This window comes from Aythya fuligula, chromosome 2 (assembly GCF_009819795.1).
Source record: "Aythya fuligula isolate bAytFul2 chromosome 2, bAytFul2.pri, whole genome shotgun sequence".
Lineage (NCBI taxonomy): Eukaryota > Metazoa > Chordata > Aves > Anseriformes > Anatidae > Aythya > Aythya fuligula.
In genome coordinates, this window is record NC_045560.1 from 90,345,486 (window position 1) to 90,359,157 (window position 13,672).

The 13,672-nt window shown below is 37.3% G+C and overlaps 1 protein-coding gene and 1 long non-coding RNA gene across 2 annotated transcripts in view; both read right to left on the reverse strand.

Moving 5' to 3' along the window:
• The window catches only part of GALNT1 (polypeptide N-acetylgalactosaminyltransferase 1), a 44,459-nt gene extending 34,085 nt beyond the window's left edge, over positions 1-10,374 (reverse strand). The window contains exons 1-2 of the mRNA XM_032182595.1: positions 10,214-10,374; positions 4,498-4,672 (exon numbers count right to left, since the gene is read on the reverse strand). Of these exons, the coding sequence (XP_032038486.1) occupies positions 4,498-4,672; positions 10,214-10,352 (314 nt within the window). The 5' untranslated portion in view covers positions 10,353-10,374. The remainder of the gene's footprint in view (positions 1-4,497; positions 4,673-10,213) is intronic.
• A 3-nt stretch (positions 10,375-10,377) lies between these two features.
• The window catches only part of LOC116486394, a 37,633-nt gene continuing 34,338 nt past the window's right edge, over positions 10,378-13,672 (reverse strand). Inside the window, exon 3 of the long non-coding RNA XR_004252949.1 lies at positions 10,378-10,452. This is a non-coding gene — a long non-coding RNA (uncharacterized LOC116486394). The remainder of the gene's footprint in view (positions 10,453-13,672) is intronic.

Below are 13,672 nucleotides of genomic sequence, written 5' to 3' on the forward strand. Positions count from 1 at the left end.
CTTGAAAGCAGGAACTGAGCAGGGTAGTTTGAGCAAAAATGGCCTTCAATAGTAACTTACTCACCACAGAAGTGTACTGATTAAACATTAAGGTCTTAAGAGATCTGCATCTTAATTTTTTAAAATAAATTACTAAAGACAGATTTTGTATGAAAGGGTGCTAAGGTGCCCAAGGCTATCCACACTCCTCTCCTTGCTGCTGGTGTGCCTGAGGGAGCCCATCATCTTTCCAGGAAACCTCAAGCTGCACAATATGACACCCTTCTAGCACCGCAATGTCATCTCCGGGGGGGACCAGAGCTTAATGACACTACACGACATCGTTCTGTCCAGCTATGCCTCCACTGCTGCCAGCCTGGACCACTTGCACCTGGAAAAGAAGGGAGTTTTATGGATGCTCATTTCTAGAGCAAAGAGGTCAGAATTGGGATTAAACTCTCAAGCCAGGGACACAAGTGTCTCCGTAAAAGCTTTATACACTCCACAAACCTTTAAATACACGACTACAGGCCTGGAAACCTCAGCCTTAGAACACAGTACTCATTTTTCAGTTTACAAAGCAGCTTCAAAACCACCTCAAACAGAACTGAGACCAAAACCAAGTCACAGGACACACACTGCATGCATCTAACCGCACCGCTTTCCAGCCAGAACACCCATCTAAAACATGCAGGCACAGCTGAACGCCTGCTTTAGTCATCACCACCTATTTTAGCTGTTGCCTCCCTAATCTGCAGCAAAACCAAGGCAAGGCTCCGGTGTTCCTCATCACCCATCATTTCACTCTTTGCTGTCATGTCAAGCCCACAGCTGCGTGATTTCCTGGCAAGTGTGAACCAACTCCCACTTTGATGACTGATTCACAGACCCGAATAAGACATGCTTACAAGAAATATTCTATTAACTTAAAACCAATCTGCCCACCCCAGCTGCTTGTTCCCCCACAACATCCCTCCAGAGGCTGCGGCCCTGCTGGTTACATCAGTTCGTCAAACTAACGTGCTCTGGTGCAGAGTCATGGAAATACCCAGGTTAATAAAGATGACTTTTCATTTACCTCCTGCCCCCTTAACCAACTCCTTTAGTTGGGTCAACGAGAAGAATAAGTAGAAAAACGTTCCCTCTTGCAGACATAAGACGACTACCGATTCAGGCATATCTTAATTATCTTATAATTTAATGATTTTATCTATGCGCCTCAGTAATTTGGGGCCAAGTAGTAAAAGTAAATATCAGCCTATTAATATGACTGGGGCGCAGCTCAGCACAACACAGATTTTAATTTCTGTAGGCATCTGATACCGAGGAGTTCCCTTGAGCTGGCTGAGTGCCTAGACGTTATTAAGAGAGCCCACATTTTCTCTCTTCAAAATGTCTTTGCCAAAACACAAACAAGTTGCCCCCAGTGGGTCCTGTACAGAGATGAAACGATCAACACCCAGCCGCAGAAGCGCAAGACAGAACACGGAGCCCATTCGGGTACGAGATGCCTCAAGGCACCAGGGGACAGGGCAGGTATAGATATATGGATATATAGATATATATAAACCATGCTTGCCTTTGTACACAGTACAGGGGGGGTTGGCAGAACTAGAAATTAATGTAAATGCTAATGTAGATTTGTGCAGAAGCTGCTCTCTGGCTGATAGGTTAAGCTGTGCTCTGGCTGATAGGGTATGCCATTAAATTCATACAGTAAATTGGTCGCGGCACACCTAATCTCACCAGCTTTTCAATGATTAGCTGTTAGGCAATCCTTTACAGATTTCTGTATTTCAGAAGAACTGACATGGCCAGAGAGTTATAGGACTTGAAATGGTCACATCTTCCCCGCATACCACATTAAAGGAAGCAACCCACAAAACCTGTGAATAAGCAAATTACATGAACAGCTCAATTTGAACATATCCTGCGGTTTCAAAACCTTGATTAAAAGTATTATTAACAGCTGTTCTGTAAGCACACAAATGCGGCAAGGCATGGTTAGGAATTACACTCTTTCCTTCTCCCCAAACTATCTCCGTAATAGCGGGGATATATAGACAGAACGAGTTACAGCAGAAGCAACTCCACCAACACAGCAGAAAGCATTCCTGACCGTGTGAATGTTCTGATTGAACAGATAAACACTTTTATAAAACAAATACTTTTACAAGACATATATACAACATCTGTGCATATTTATAGGTTTCTCAATTCTGGAAGTGGCTAGTGTTCTTGAAAAGAAGTATTACACACACACAGATTAAGATGCCCTTGCACTGCAAACACCATGTTCCAAACTTTGCTCAAAAATTTGAACACTCCCCAACTTCTTATCTAGCATGACCTTAGAGAGTACATGCTGAAAAGATCACAAAAGGAAGAGTTTTGAGGGACCATTTTTCTGTCAAAAGCTACTCACACATCAAGTGAACATTAGCAATTTATGAAAACAGAAAAGTACAGCTCTGTTCCGAGACCTTGCCTACTAAGATCTCACTCTCACACACAAGGTGTTGCAGTAGGGTGTGGGGTTTTTTTGACCATCAAAATGTAAAAGGTGAACAAATGACCAGGCAACATGACTAAGTTTATAATGAATATCTTACTGCAAAACACTGTAACTACAGAGCATGGCCAAGCATATAAAAAACACTTTTATAGCTGAACTTGATTTTAAAATTGTAATTTTACTTCTCTGCAAAAGGTTGAATGATACTTATGTAAGAAGCAGAAGGTACCATATTAGTTTATTCACGATTTCTCTTTCCATTTTTTGTTAATTCGAAGTCTAGACTTCAAAACTTACAATCAAGTCAATTCTTTTTAGATCCACATGGAAGGGATTTTTTTCTTCACTTTGTACTTACACTATAAAAATGGTAGAATATATATAAGCAAGTTTTCCAATTTGAATCCTGATAACAGAAGATGTTGCTGAATTTTCTCCTTAATTCCATGGTAGTAATGCTAAAATTGCCAATGTTTAACTTCTAAATTAACCAACTGTTTTAACTTTTATTTCCCCAAAGTTTTGTTAATTCCTTCTATTCTGTTCTTCCAGAAAAAAAACAATAAAACCAAAAACATACTGAAGTCACACCAAACTAGCATTCCAGCTGTGACAAAAATCTCCAGAGAAGCTCATAATTTTCCTTGCAGCTAAAATCAGTTTAGAATGTTAACTAGAAGTTCTTAACCAGAGCTAGTTACTGCTTCACAAAGAGACAATTTCTTTTCTGATAGTAGGTGTGATATAAGGCTCATACACCACATATGAAACTGCGTGAACACCAGGAGAGATCCACTGGCAAGTTCAAACAATGATTAGAGCAATAAAGTGACAAAAGAAACGGATATCACCCCCACAAATAAATAAATAAAGAAAAATCCAGTTTCAAAAGGAGAACCTGCAAGTTCATGCTTTGCATTCTTCCACTATACTGAGAAACACACAAGTGATGACCATAAAACCTGACCAATAATATAATTGAAAATCAATCAAAAAGTTAGATAAGTTCAAACTTAGGAAATCCTATTTAAAAATACCTTAATTATTAAAATGATCTGTACTACCAATAACTCGTATGCTACACAGAACCACATTCATTACTATAGGTGAAAGTACATACAACACAGCTATTTATCACCCATTAAAAATGAGAATCAGTTAGAGCTTCAAGTCACTCCCAATATCACCTTGCAAGGCAGGAAATGATAAACAAATTAATCCAGCAGTTCGGTTTTGTGCACACAGAAGCAAGAGCTGAGCTTCTACAGAAAAAGAGTTTCCCTAACATCTGATTTTTGCAGAAGACTACAGATAATTGATTGGGAAAATCTTATTTATGAGCTCTGTTTACCTTGAGAGTTCCTTTCCTAACTAAAGCAGGTTAGAGGTGGGGGGAAGTCATCAGCTACCCGTAGAGAGTATCCCCAGGAGAGTAAAGCAATCTTAGCTTTATTTAAAACAAGGCTACAATTTTCTTTTTAATTACTCAAATAGCTTTGAAAGAATCAATATTTCAGATGCAAGATCAAAAATAAACCAGATGGATATGAGAAAACATTATAATGCAATCTAAATGAGGCTTTGCACATTTCATTAGGTAAGAAATGTTTAAAGTATTTAGTTCTCATCATCAGATCTTTTCAATTTCATATAATGCAGAATTTTAGTCTGCCTCATTAAAAGCAAAGCATGAATTTTTCAAATAAGTCATTTTTTCCTTGAAACACCAAATCTTAAATTAATCTGGTTGAGGGAAAACAAAGTTAGTTTCTATTCCCTGAATGGGGTTGATACTTGTAGTCAGATTCATACTTAAATAACACTGGAAAAAAAACTGGTCTCTGCTGTTCAAACATATTTTGCAACTAAGTACCATACACACAGGAAATCCTCCTACTTTTCAGTGTTAATATCTTACAGAACTGAAATCTTGGTTTGGATCACTTGTTTGCACCTTCTCCATTACAGCAGAGTATATTTTTAACATAACATAAAGCACTTACCCTTCTAACCGGACATCAGGTAAAGATCTGTTGAGTGCAATCATTTCACTTGCCATTAAGTTAAATTGATTTATTTTAAACATTTCTTTCATTTTTTCTTGCTCCTCTTTTGGAATGACCACAGGCTTCCCCATCTCTCCAGGTCCTTCATGTGGTTTTTGTATGGGTTCTGGAACTAAAAACAAATAAAACACTGGTAGCTACTTTTATATTTATTTACTTTTTTTTTTTTCCACACTGTAGACTGTTCTTGTTTTGAAATGGAGTTGTAAAGACACCGTGTTTTGGAAGTGAAAACAAATCTTTGTGTATGGGAGTTTAACAGATGTAGTTAGATGCGACTCAGAAACCACAATTAATTAAAAAAAAAAAAAAAAAAGTAAGGGTTTATGTCAATCTATCAACATATTCTGGAACAACAGACATTTATGTAAGTAAGTATTCAATCTTCAGAGTCTATAACACTTGACATGTTTAAAACATAGAAAATTTAATATCAAACATCTGACCAAGCTGGAAGAAAGGGAGGAGGAGGAAAGGAAACCAAACTTTTAAAATAAGTTTTAAAAGTTTGTTTAAAAAAAATAAGTTTTATTGGTTTTGTTTGGTTTGTCTTTTTTTTTTCTTCCAATTAAAAAACCAACAACAAACATTTAAAACAACTATTTGTTAATTTTTCTTTTTAAGTATTCATTCACTTTTCTCATGAACTAAAATACTTTAAATGTTCAAATACTGGATTTGAGATATATTACTACCTTACAAGTTCAGCACAAGCTTTAATTTAAAAAATAGTAAGTTAAAACCTAAACAGAAGAGCAGGAAATATTTTAAAAATTAAGTCACCCAAGCCATCAGTAATGGGCCTAGCTTGAAATTATCTTCAATTAGTTGCTAGGACAGCACACTAAAATTATATCTTATGCCAAGAGCAGACAAGCATGTAAAGGATAAAAATAATAAAAAAAATAAATAAAGTAAAAGCCCAAGGCTTCCATCCTTGCTGAAACACTGAAGAACTGAAATATAAATATGCCAATAGTTAAAACATGCACACACACTAGTGAAACACGTTGCTGGTTTGCATTTAGCATTAATCAGTTACAGCCATAATGTGTTCCATATGAGAAATTTTCAAGTCTCTTAAGCAACTACACTGAAGCAGTAGCATTTAGCAGAGAAGGTCCTCTGACCACAGTGGTGATTTTTTTCTACCATACTCCCTTTGACTGTGAGTTGAGCTATACAATGCTGGAAGTTGCCAGCCATCCAGTTGTACACTGAAAATTGATGGAGTCATTATGTCCGAGTATATCCTGAGAAGGCTGGATTTAGGCATGTGCTTTAACCATGGTCTAACCTGAACAAGCAGCTTGTTTTGTCTTGTTACTTCTTAAGAAAGTACAGGTTTAACTTCATTGCTTCAAAAACATCTAAACTTGCTCATTTGCAATTGTATAAACTTTTAAACTGGAATTTATGCTTTCTTAGGTGGCAATTAAGATAAAATAATATACAATTAGGCAATTAGTTGGGCTTAAGCTTATGTACTCAGCTTTTTTATTACGTAAATATTAGGCAATTATGTTGTCATAATTGTATTTTTATTAACTCTACAGAACTTTATTTCCTGTTCAGATGAACCTATATACTGAGTGCTTAACACACCCTATTAGCTTTTGTTTAATCATTTTAAGTATCGTTACATAAAAATATGTTTTAAAGTACCAACAGTATCTTTCAGCATTCTCAGGAGTGAACCTTATCTTAGCACATCTGTGATTTCGCATTAGAAAAATAAAAATAAAAAAAAATCTTGTTTCATTTACACTTTCACTTGTTTCTTAACTTTGACTAAACCAGCCCAACTGAGCAGTTAGCTTAACTGAGAACTCTGATCTCTCACATCTGCAGATCTTGCAGTCAGATGCTAATTTAACACTTCAGTGACCTGGATCCAGGCGCACAAATCTGTCAAATTCTTCAGTCCAATTCTTAAGTTTCATTAGCGAATACATACAACTGAACGACACATTTTACCTAAAAATTTTTCCCTTTTCTTTCCCTGGAGAAAAAGCCAGCACCACGGTGTGCAAGCACGGAGATGACTTTCCAAGGAGAGCTCGCCATGGGCTCTTTCACGTTTCTGCATTTACAGTCACCTGTTTTCTTACAAAAGCATGTAGTACGTATAAATACAAGCCAGCAACATTCTCCCACAATGACTAACAGGTGTTGTTAAAAAAAAAAAATCCAAACTGAAGGGCTCTTTTGTCAGTTAACTATGAAAAAAGCCTTTCCTTCAAAGGAATACAGACACATACTAATGACATACTGCCAACAGACCATTAGGCTATAGTTACAAGTTTCAGCCATGGTGGAAGGGATGAGCAAAGGCTTAAACCTATGACTACGTCATCCCATGCTATTCCAGTCATAGATGCCCTCCTGCAGGAGCGAAGTAGCTCCCAGTACACCCCAGACCCACCCCAGCTCCCTTTCCCCTCAGCATCTCCACACGCTCCTCTTACAGGCTGGCAAGGGCCCGTCCCCATTGGGCTTCGCCTTTTGGGCCCTCATCTCCACATCTGCACCATTTCAACTACCAGCCCTTTGTGTCTCCAGTCACATAGACCACTACATGGTCTACAGCCACCTTGCAGGTCCCCGTAACCATCTGCACTGACTTTCCACAGACCCGCCAGTCAGCACCCCAGAGCCCAAGGCGATATATCCAGCGACACTACAGACACGTTCTCGGTTGCCCTTTGACTCTGACAGACTGAGAAGGAAAGCAGGCAGGGCCCTCTCACTAAATCACCTCAATTCATCTGCTCTTCTGACCAGCAACAACTGCAGTTACCGACAAAAATACCCACATTCATTTACTGCTTCTTATTTTGAGCAGTTTGCAAAATACAGCAGTGGTATACATATGACCCAGTATTAGACACATCGGGTGAAGCTCATAATTTAAGATGCTAATATCTTATGCCATCAGTACCAAGGGGAAAGTTTGTTCCTCAATGACAACTTAGAGCGTGTTTTTAAGCCTTATTCAGGAAAATAAACTCTTTCCATTTTCTGCATTAGAAACCAAAGGAAAACATCCTTCTAACTTCTTGAAAGCCTGAGCTGGCCAAAATTGTCCTCAAAATCCCCTGCTCCTACTGAAATATCTAAAGATTAAATTTTCCAACGAAGCAAGCACAGCTTAAAATAAACCTACACTCTCTTCAGAAGAACTTACTCATATGTTCTGTAGGTTCATTAAATGCCATACAATTCTTCCACAAACTGCTAAAAGAAACTATGTCGTAGGCATAAACAACAAGACTATCAAATTCAGAACACTTCAGTAATTTATGCTGAATCAAGAAAACTAAATCCACTATGGAAATTAATAGGATAAAAAAAAAAATAGTGAGAAAGTAGATTTTTATAAAAGCTTCACAGAAGTAGTTCCAGTGTTATTCGAGGATCTTCTAGGCACTGAGTGAGAATAAATCCACTAGACTCTAAGTCAGTAACCTACTGGAACATAGGAGTATCAAAAATCAAGCATGCAAGTAGGTAAAATAGAAGTGTCACAGTACCAACTGCAACCACTATTTCCAGCAGACTTATTTCTGCACATAACTTAGTAAAATTTAGTTGTTAAAAAAAAAAAAAAAAAAAGAAAAAGAAACATGAAAAAAAAAATTTATACAAGGCAATCTAAGAAAATACAAAGATATGAAGAACTCTAACATACGAAAGTTAGGGAAAGGCCAGAATGAAGACTTTACTCAACTAAGTAAAATTAACATTGCATAGGTAAAGTCGCAATGATAAGCTTTAAAAACTGCAGATTTTTCCATCATCTGATGGATTCCTTTTAATTCACTGGAAGAAAAATATGCTCTGGAGAGAATTGTAAGATTCTCAGTGTGTCATCTGGTGCATACTGCTCAAACCTAGCTCAGCATTCACTAGATGTTTAACCTGAAGCCAAGGTATCTTAATTTTACTGTTGATGTTGGAATACTTACTGGAAGACTTGAATTTATATTATATACATATAGCCCCAATGGGTAAACTCATCTGAACTTTCATCATCATCAATATATCAAAAACAAGTCTGATGATATACATCAACTTCAACTGCTGTTGGTCAACAGACAAAAAAAATCCTGTTTGCATGACAACTCTAAAGAACCCTGCTAAAATTTATATGCTTAGCATCACATAGAAACTGTGTGTGAATCCAAGATGTGGATCAATTCCTTAAAAACACAGTATCAGTCTTGTTCTCAAGAAAATTTCCCAACTTCCCAAAGCAATGACTGAGTTCCGAAAAAGGACATGCTTTCTACATAACCCTAATTCATTTACTGAAAAAGAAATCCAAAAGATACAGCGTAAGCAATAAGTCCCTTCTGAAAAAGCTGGATGAACTAAAACCTCTGAAATGTTTGCATGCAGTTGTGGAAACAACAGTTCAGCGTTACTAAGCACGGAAATTCTACATTCCTATACATTACTATTCTCTGTGGACATTTACCAGCCTCTTTTGAACATGGGGGAGTAGGGATGAAGAACATTTCCTTAACATTTCCCTAATGTTATTCTGTAATAGAGAAACATTGTATTTAAAATATTTCAGAAAATTTCACAGGGAGGTCAAAGTTGTCCATACCAGACGTCAACGGTGGAAAAAGCTTTTGTGGCAGAAATCAATAATTAATCTTTAATACACTTGGCTGACTAGACTAAACATTCAGCATCACCGCATCAGTTCCTATAGCTGCGGTGAGACATACAGACATAGCCTTTCCAGTGAAAGAGAGACCATACTACAAATGCAGATGTTTCACAAATAAACTGGAGGTGGTAGCTGCCTGCAGTTCTAAATGCCTATGCTAAGACATTGCAGAGGTGAAATCTGCTTGCACAAACCCTTTTACCCTACATAATCAACAATGACATCCCTAAAACAAAGTTGGCAAGATGAATGGCACTGGTATTCAAAACAAAACAAAACAAAACACACAGCTGGTACCTGAAAACTAAGATGACAGGAGCAAAACAGAAAACTGATATGAAGAGCTTTACTAGTGAGTAACACAGCTCACTTCCAAAAAAATAAAAAGGATGAATGTGCATTTGTACATGCATATATACTCACACAGGCTCCCCTCATATTTATCACTTTTATATCCACTTTTATTTTAGTTGTGTAATAAATTCTTTTTCATTACAAAATAATTTGGTAAGAGGATCACTGTCCTTTATTACTACCTTTACTGACCATATTTTTATTTTTTTCTGTGTGTTTTTGTTTTGTTCATTTGCTTTTGAGGTGGGGAAGGTGATTTGTTTTATTGGTTTACCACCAAGTCTAGTGCAGTTAACAAAGCTTTGTTTCACTCATAGAAATGTGGAACATGCTTTTTATTACGTTAACATTAGCTGGTATTTCTGAACTGCTTGTTGCTTAATTTCATTATTATTTTTTATATACCTTTATGCTTAAAATTTTACATCTTAAGTAAGCATTTGAGTCTGCAATCTAAACCTGAGACAGAATGTGCTTGTTTCCCCAGTCATTAGAAAAACACTGAACATTCTGCAACACCTAAATGCTTATGATACTATATTGATGTGATACAAACATAAAATGGTTAAAATGAATGTAACAACCATATTTTAAAGATTACTTCAGCAGAAAACTTACCATCTCCAGCAGGCAGCCCTCGTTCTTTTTTCTCATCACATTTGTTGCATTCGCTGAAGTAGAGCAATAGGAACATATCCAGAAGGACCCAAACCAAAGAGGTGGCAAGGACCACCTTGCAATATGCAAATTTTTTCATGGCACTTTAAGTCAAATACAAAAATTAAAAAAAAAAAAAAAGTATAAATAAAAATATCAACAGGTTGCTTTAATCCAGTTTGAGAGACCACGTTCTATATCTGGAAAGAAAAAAAAAGAAAAAAAAGAAGTAAGTCACAAAACGTTACCTGAGGACAGAAGCTAAAAGCAGAAATTTAAACTACATTTTAGAGGTAACCTAAGTTAATTACCAAATGCTGTATGTATCAAAATGAACGCTTTGGGACAATGAAGGCAATAATACTCCAGTCTTTTACTATGGCAACACTCAGAGCACAAACCATTAAAATGAGTATCCAAAACAAAGTGCTCTGCTGAGTCACTGAAAAGGAGAGTAACCATCTAAAGAAAATTAAAATGAACCCTCTGGACCCTTCAGAAATCTGAACAAGATGAATGAATGAAAACTAGGCACACCTGAGGAAGCAACGTACCAACCAGGGCTGAGCTAAAATCTCTGGTGCTTCCCTAATGTAGTACGTGCTGACTTTCTGTGCCCTTAACTAGGAATTCTTGTCTACAAACGTCAGCATTTTACATACACCCCCATGGCACATTGGACCTTAATTGTGAAGACAAATGCTTTGCTTTCAGCAAGTCAAAAATAAACCTCCTTTTTAGTAAAATGAACAGAAAGCAAAGTGAAGAGAGTACCCACCAGCTGCTGTGTTCACTTACTAGATGTTCAAAGCTAAAGACTTCAGCTGGTAGCTTTGACAATTAAAATTACTTTAATGCTCAAGTATAGAACAAACTGCTATGCATTTTTCATTACATATTAAAATTTTAGAATTCAACCTTGGAAATTGTTTTGTCCGACTTGAATTACAACAACATTTTGTTACAAAAACTGATTATTTTCATAAGTGACTTTTCTGGGAGGAAAATAAAGAACAACTTTATACATGATTTCTATTTATGTAAGTGAATAAGTATGGCTTTTTTTATTATGATTGTTTTTTTCAATCAACATTGTTATTGTTTGTTAAACCGGGAGGTTCCATATCGGTGCTGAGATGTTTCAATATAAAGTACTCCCAAAGTTATTTCCACTGGGAATACTTTACTAGTTAAACCCTGAATTACAGATATTCTTAACTTGTGGAATAATAAACTGAAAGTAAGTCTCCAGAAATAGACTAGAATTTAAGCTTATTAACATAAGCACATCGTTTCTCATATTCTTTCAGCATAAACTGAATAATTTATCAGAAATAAGAACTTTAAATGTAAGCCATAATCATGGAAATACCTCACCAAAAAATCTATATCAAAATCTGTATCCCTTCCTTCAGTATTTCATGATCATGATTTGGTTCCTGTTCCCACCCACCCCCTCTTCTTCCTCAGGGTCAGTGCTGTAGTAACTCTTTTCTAAATCATTTATATTCTCCTTGTATTGACTGCAGACATATCCGTGTCTACATCCATCCCTATACTCTTAAATGGCGTAAGTTTCAATGTCACAGCAATGTAGGAGCATCTAGTCTTTTGCACAAGTACAAGGGCATATATCCCTTTTCTTCCCGCACAGATGTGCAAACGCCAAGAAAGGGTTTTGTTTGGGATAATCTCAATTGTTTGGGATAATCTCCATTTACATCTACACAGTTTTGGTAATACTGGGAGGGCTACTTAACGTGAATGTATCTGCAAGTAATAACTTGATGATAAAGAGTAGATGAAATATATCATTTAATGTTTTGGTTACGTTAAGAAAAAAAATATATACTTTTTTGCAGATGCAAAGATGGGCCTAAACTCTGGATTACAGAGTTGCACTATAAAGTTCTATAAAATCATCAGCATGGTGATTAGCAGAGGTGAAATCAAAACTGTTATCAGTTAGTAAGAAAGCAGAACCCAAAACCATCATGCCATTCTACAGTATCTGCCTTGTCATCTTGAGCGCTGTATGAACATCCAGTCGTGTAAAATCAAAAAAGAATATAGAAAAGACAAACAAGAAGAGCAAAAAGGCAATGACCACAAGAAATAGTTGCATTACAAGATGTAAGTGGAGAGACCTGGATGTAAAAGAGGTAAACCTAAACAGGTAACAAGCCTATAAAATCCAAAGCCGTATAGAGATGGTACACAGAGAAATCTGTTACCCATTTCTTTCAGCACAAGGAGGAGGATGAGTCAGGTGAGTTTAGCAGTAAGAGGCTAAAAACCAAGAAGGTATCCAGTGGAACTCCCTGCAGCAGTTCCCTGCCAGTGCTGCAAGTCTATTAATCAACTATTAAATACCAAATCTTCACCCCTAGTTGAGGGGCTTCCTGACTTCACATCACTGCACACTAGGAGACTGCAGTGAGGAAATAACAATACAAGTTCCCCTGTTTCTTCCCTAGACAGACACTATCAATCACTGTCAGAAACAAAATACTGTATATAGAGACAAATCTGTCTGACGTGATATGACTGCAGCTAAACTCTCCATGGGACGGGTTTCTTCTTCAGCTCTAATTTGGGACACCATAGAAATAGTCTGGAAGAAGAATCAAGTTATACTATTACCCTACTTACACCTAAAGAAAAAAATGCTAATTAAACTAATGCACTTTAAAGAAAATACATTCTTATAGTCTCAGACTATAAAAAGATATTAGGCTACAAAGGAAAAGTATAAAATGGGCAAGAGCACAGTGCTTATGGGTCCTCATTTTGGACACATGGCACCAGATGGGCGGTATCTGGGAATGCTGAAGGAGCAGGCTGAAGCATGACCTGAAGAAGCAGACTGTCAGGTGGCTGAACTGCAGGCCGGACCACCAGGCCCCGTGGGTTTTGACCAGCAGTATGAAGTCCAGATGACAAACACTCACTCCTGGTGTCCTTCAAGGATCAGAACTGGAGCTAAGACTGGTTAACACCTTCACCACAAGGCTTTGGGGTGGGACAGTGTCCCCTCAGCAAGGCCGCTGGTGACACCCAACAGGGTGTCCTGGGACCTTGGAGGGGTACCCTGGCAGACAGCAACTTTAACACAGATCAGCATTGCACCCTTACAGCAAAGGTAGCCAACTGCATCAATGGCTATTTTAAGCAAGAATAAAACTAGCAGGTTGGGAAAAGTGCCTCCTCCCCTCTGTTTGGCACGTGTGAGCTGGAAGCGAAGTACTGTGCCCATCTGGGGCTCCCCAGGCAATCCTGCAGTGTAATCTACCTCTCTTGCAAGTTTGGCAGTGAGCCACGGAGACTATTAGATGGGGTTAAATGATGTAGTAGAAGGTTGATAGAGCGAGTTTTCTTTTTTTATACTTTTAAAGGAGAAGACTAAAGCAGGTATTTAAA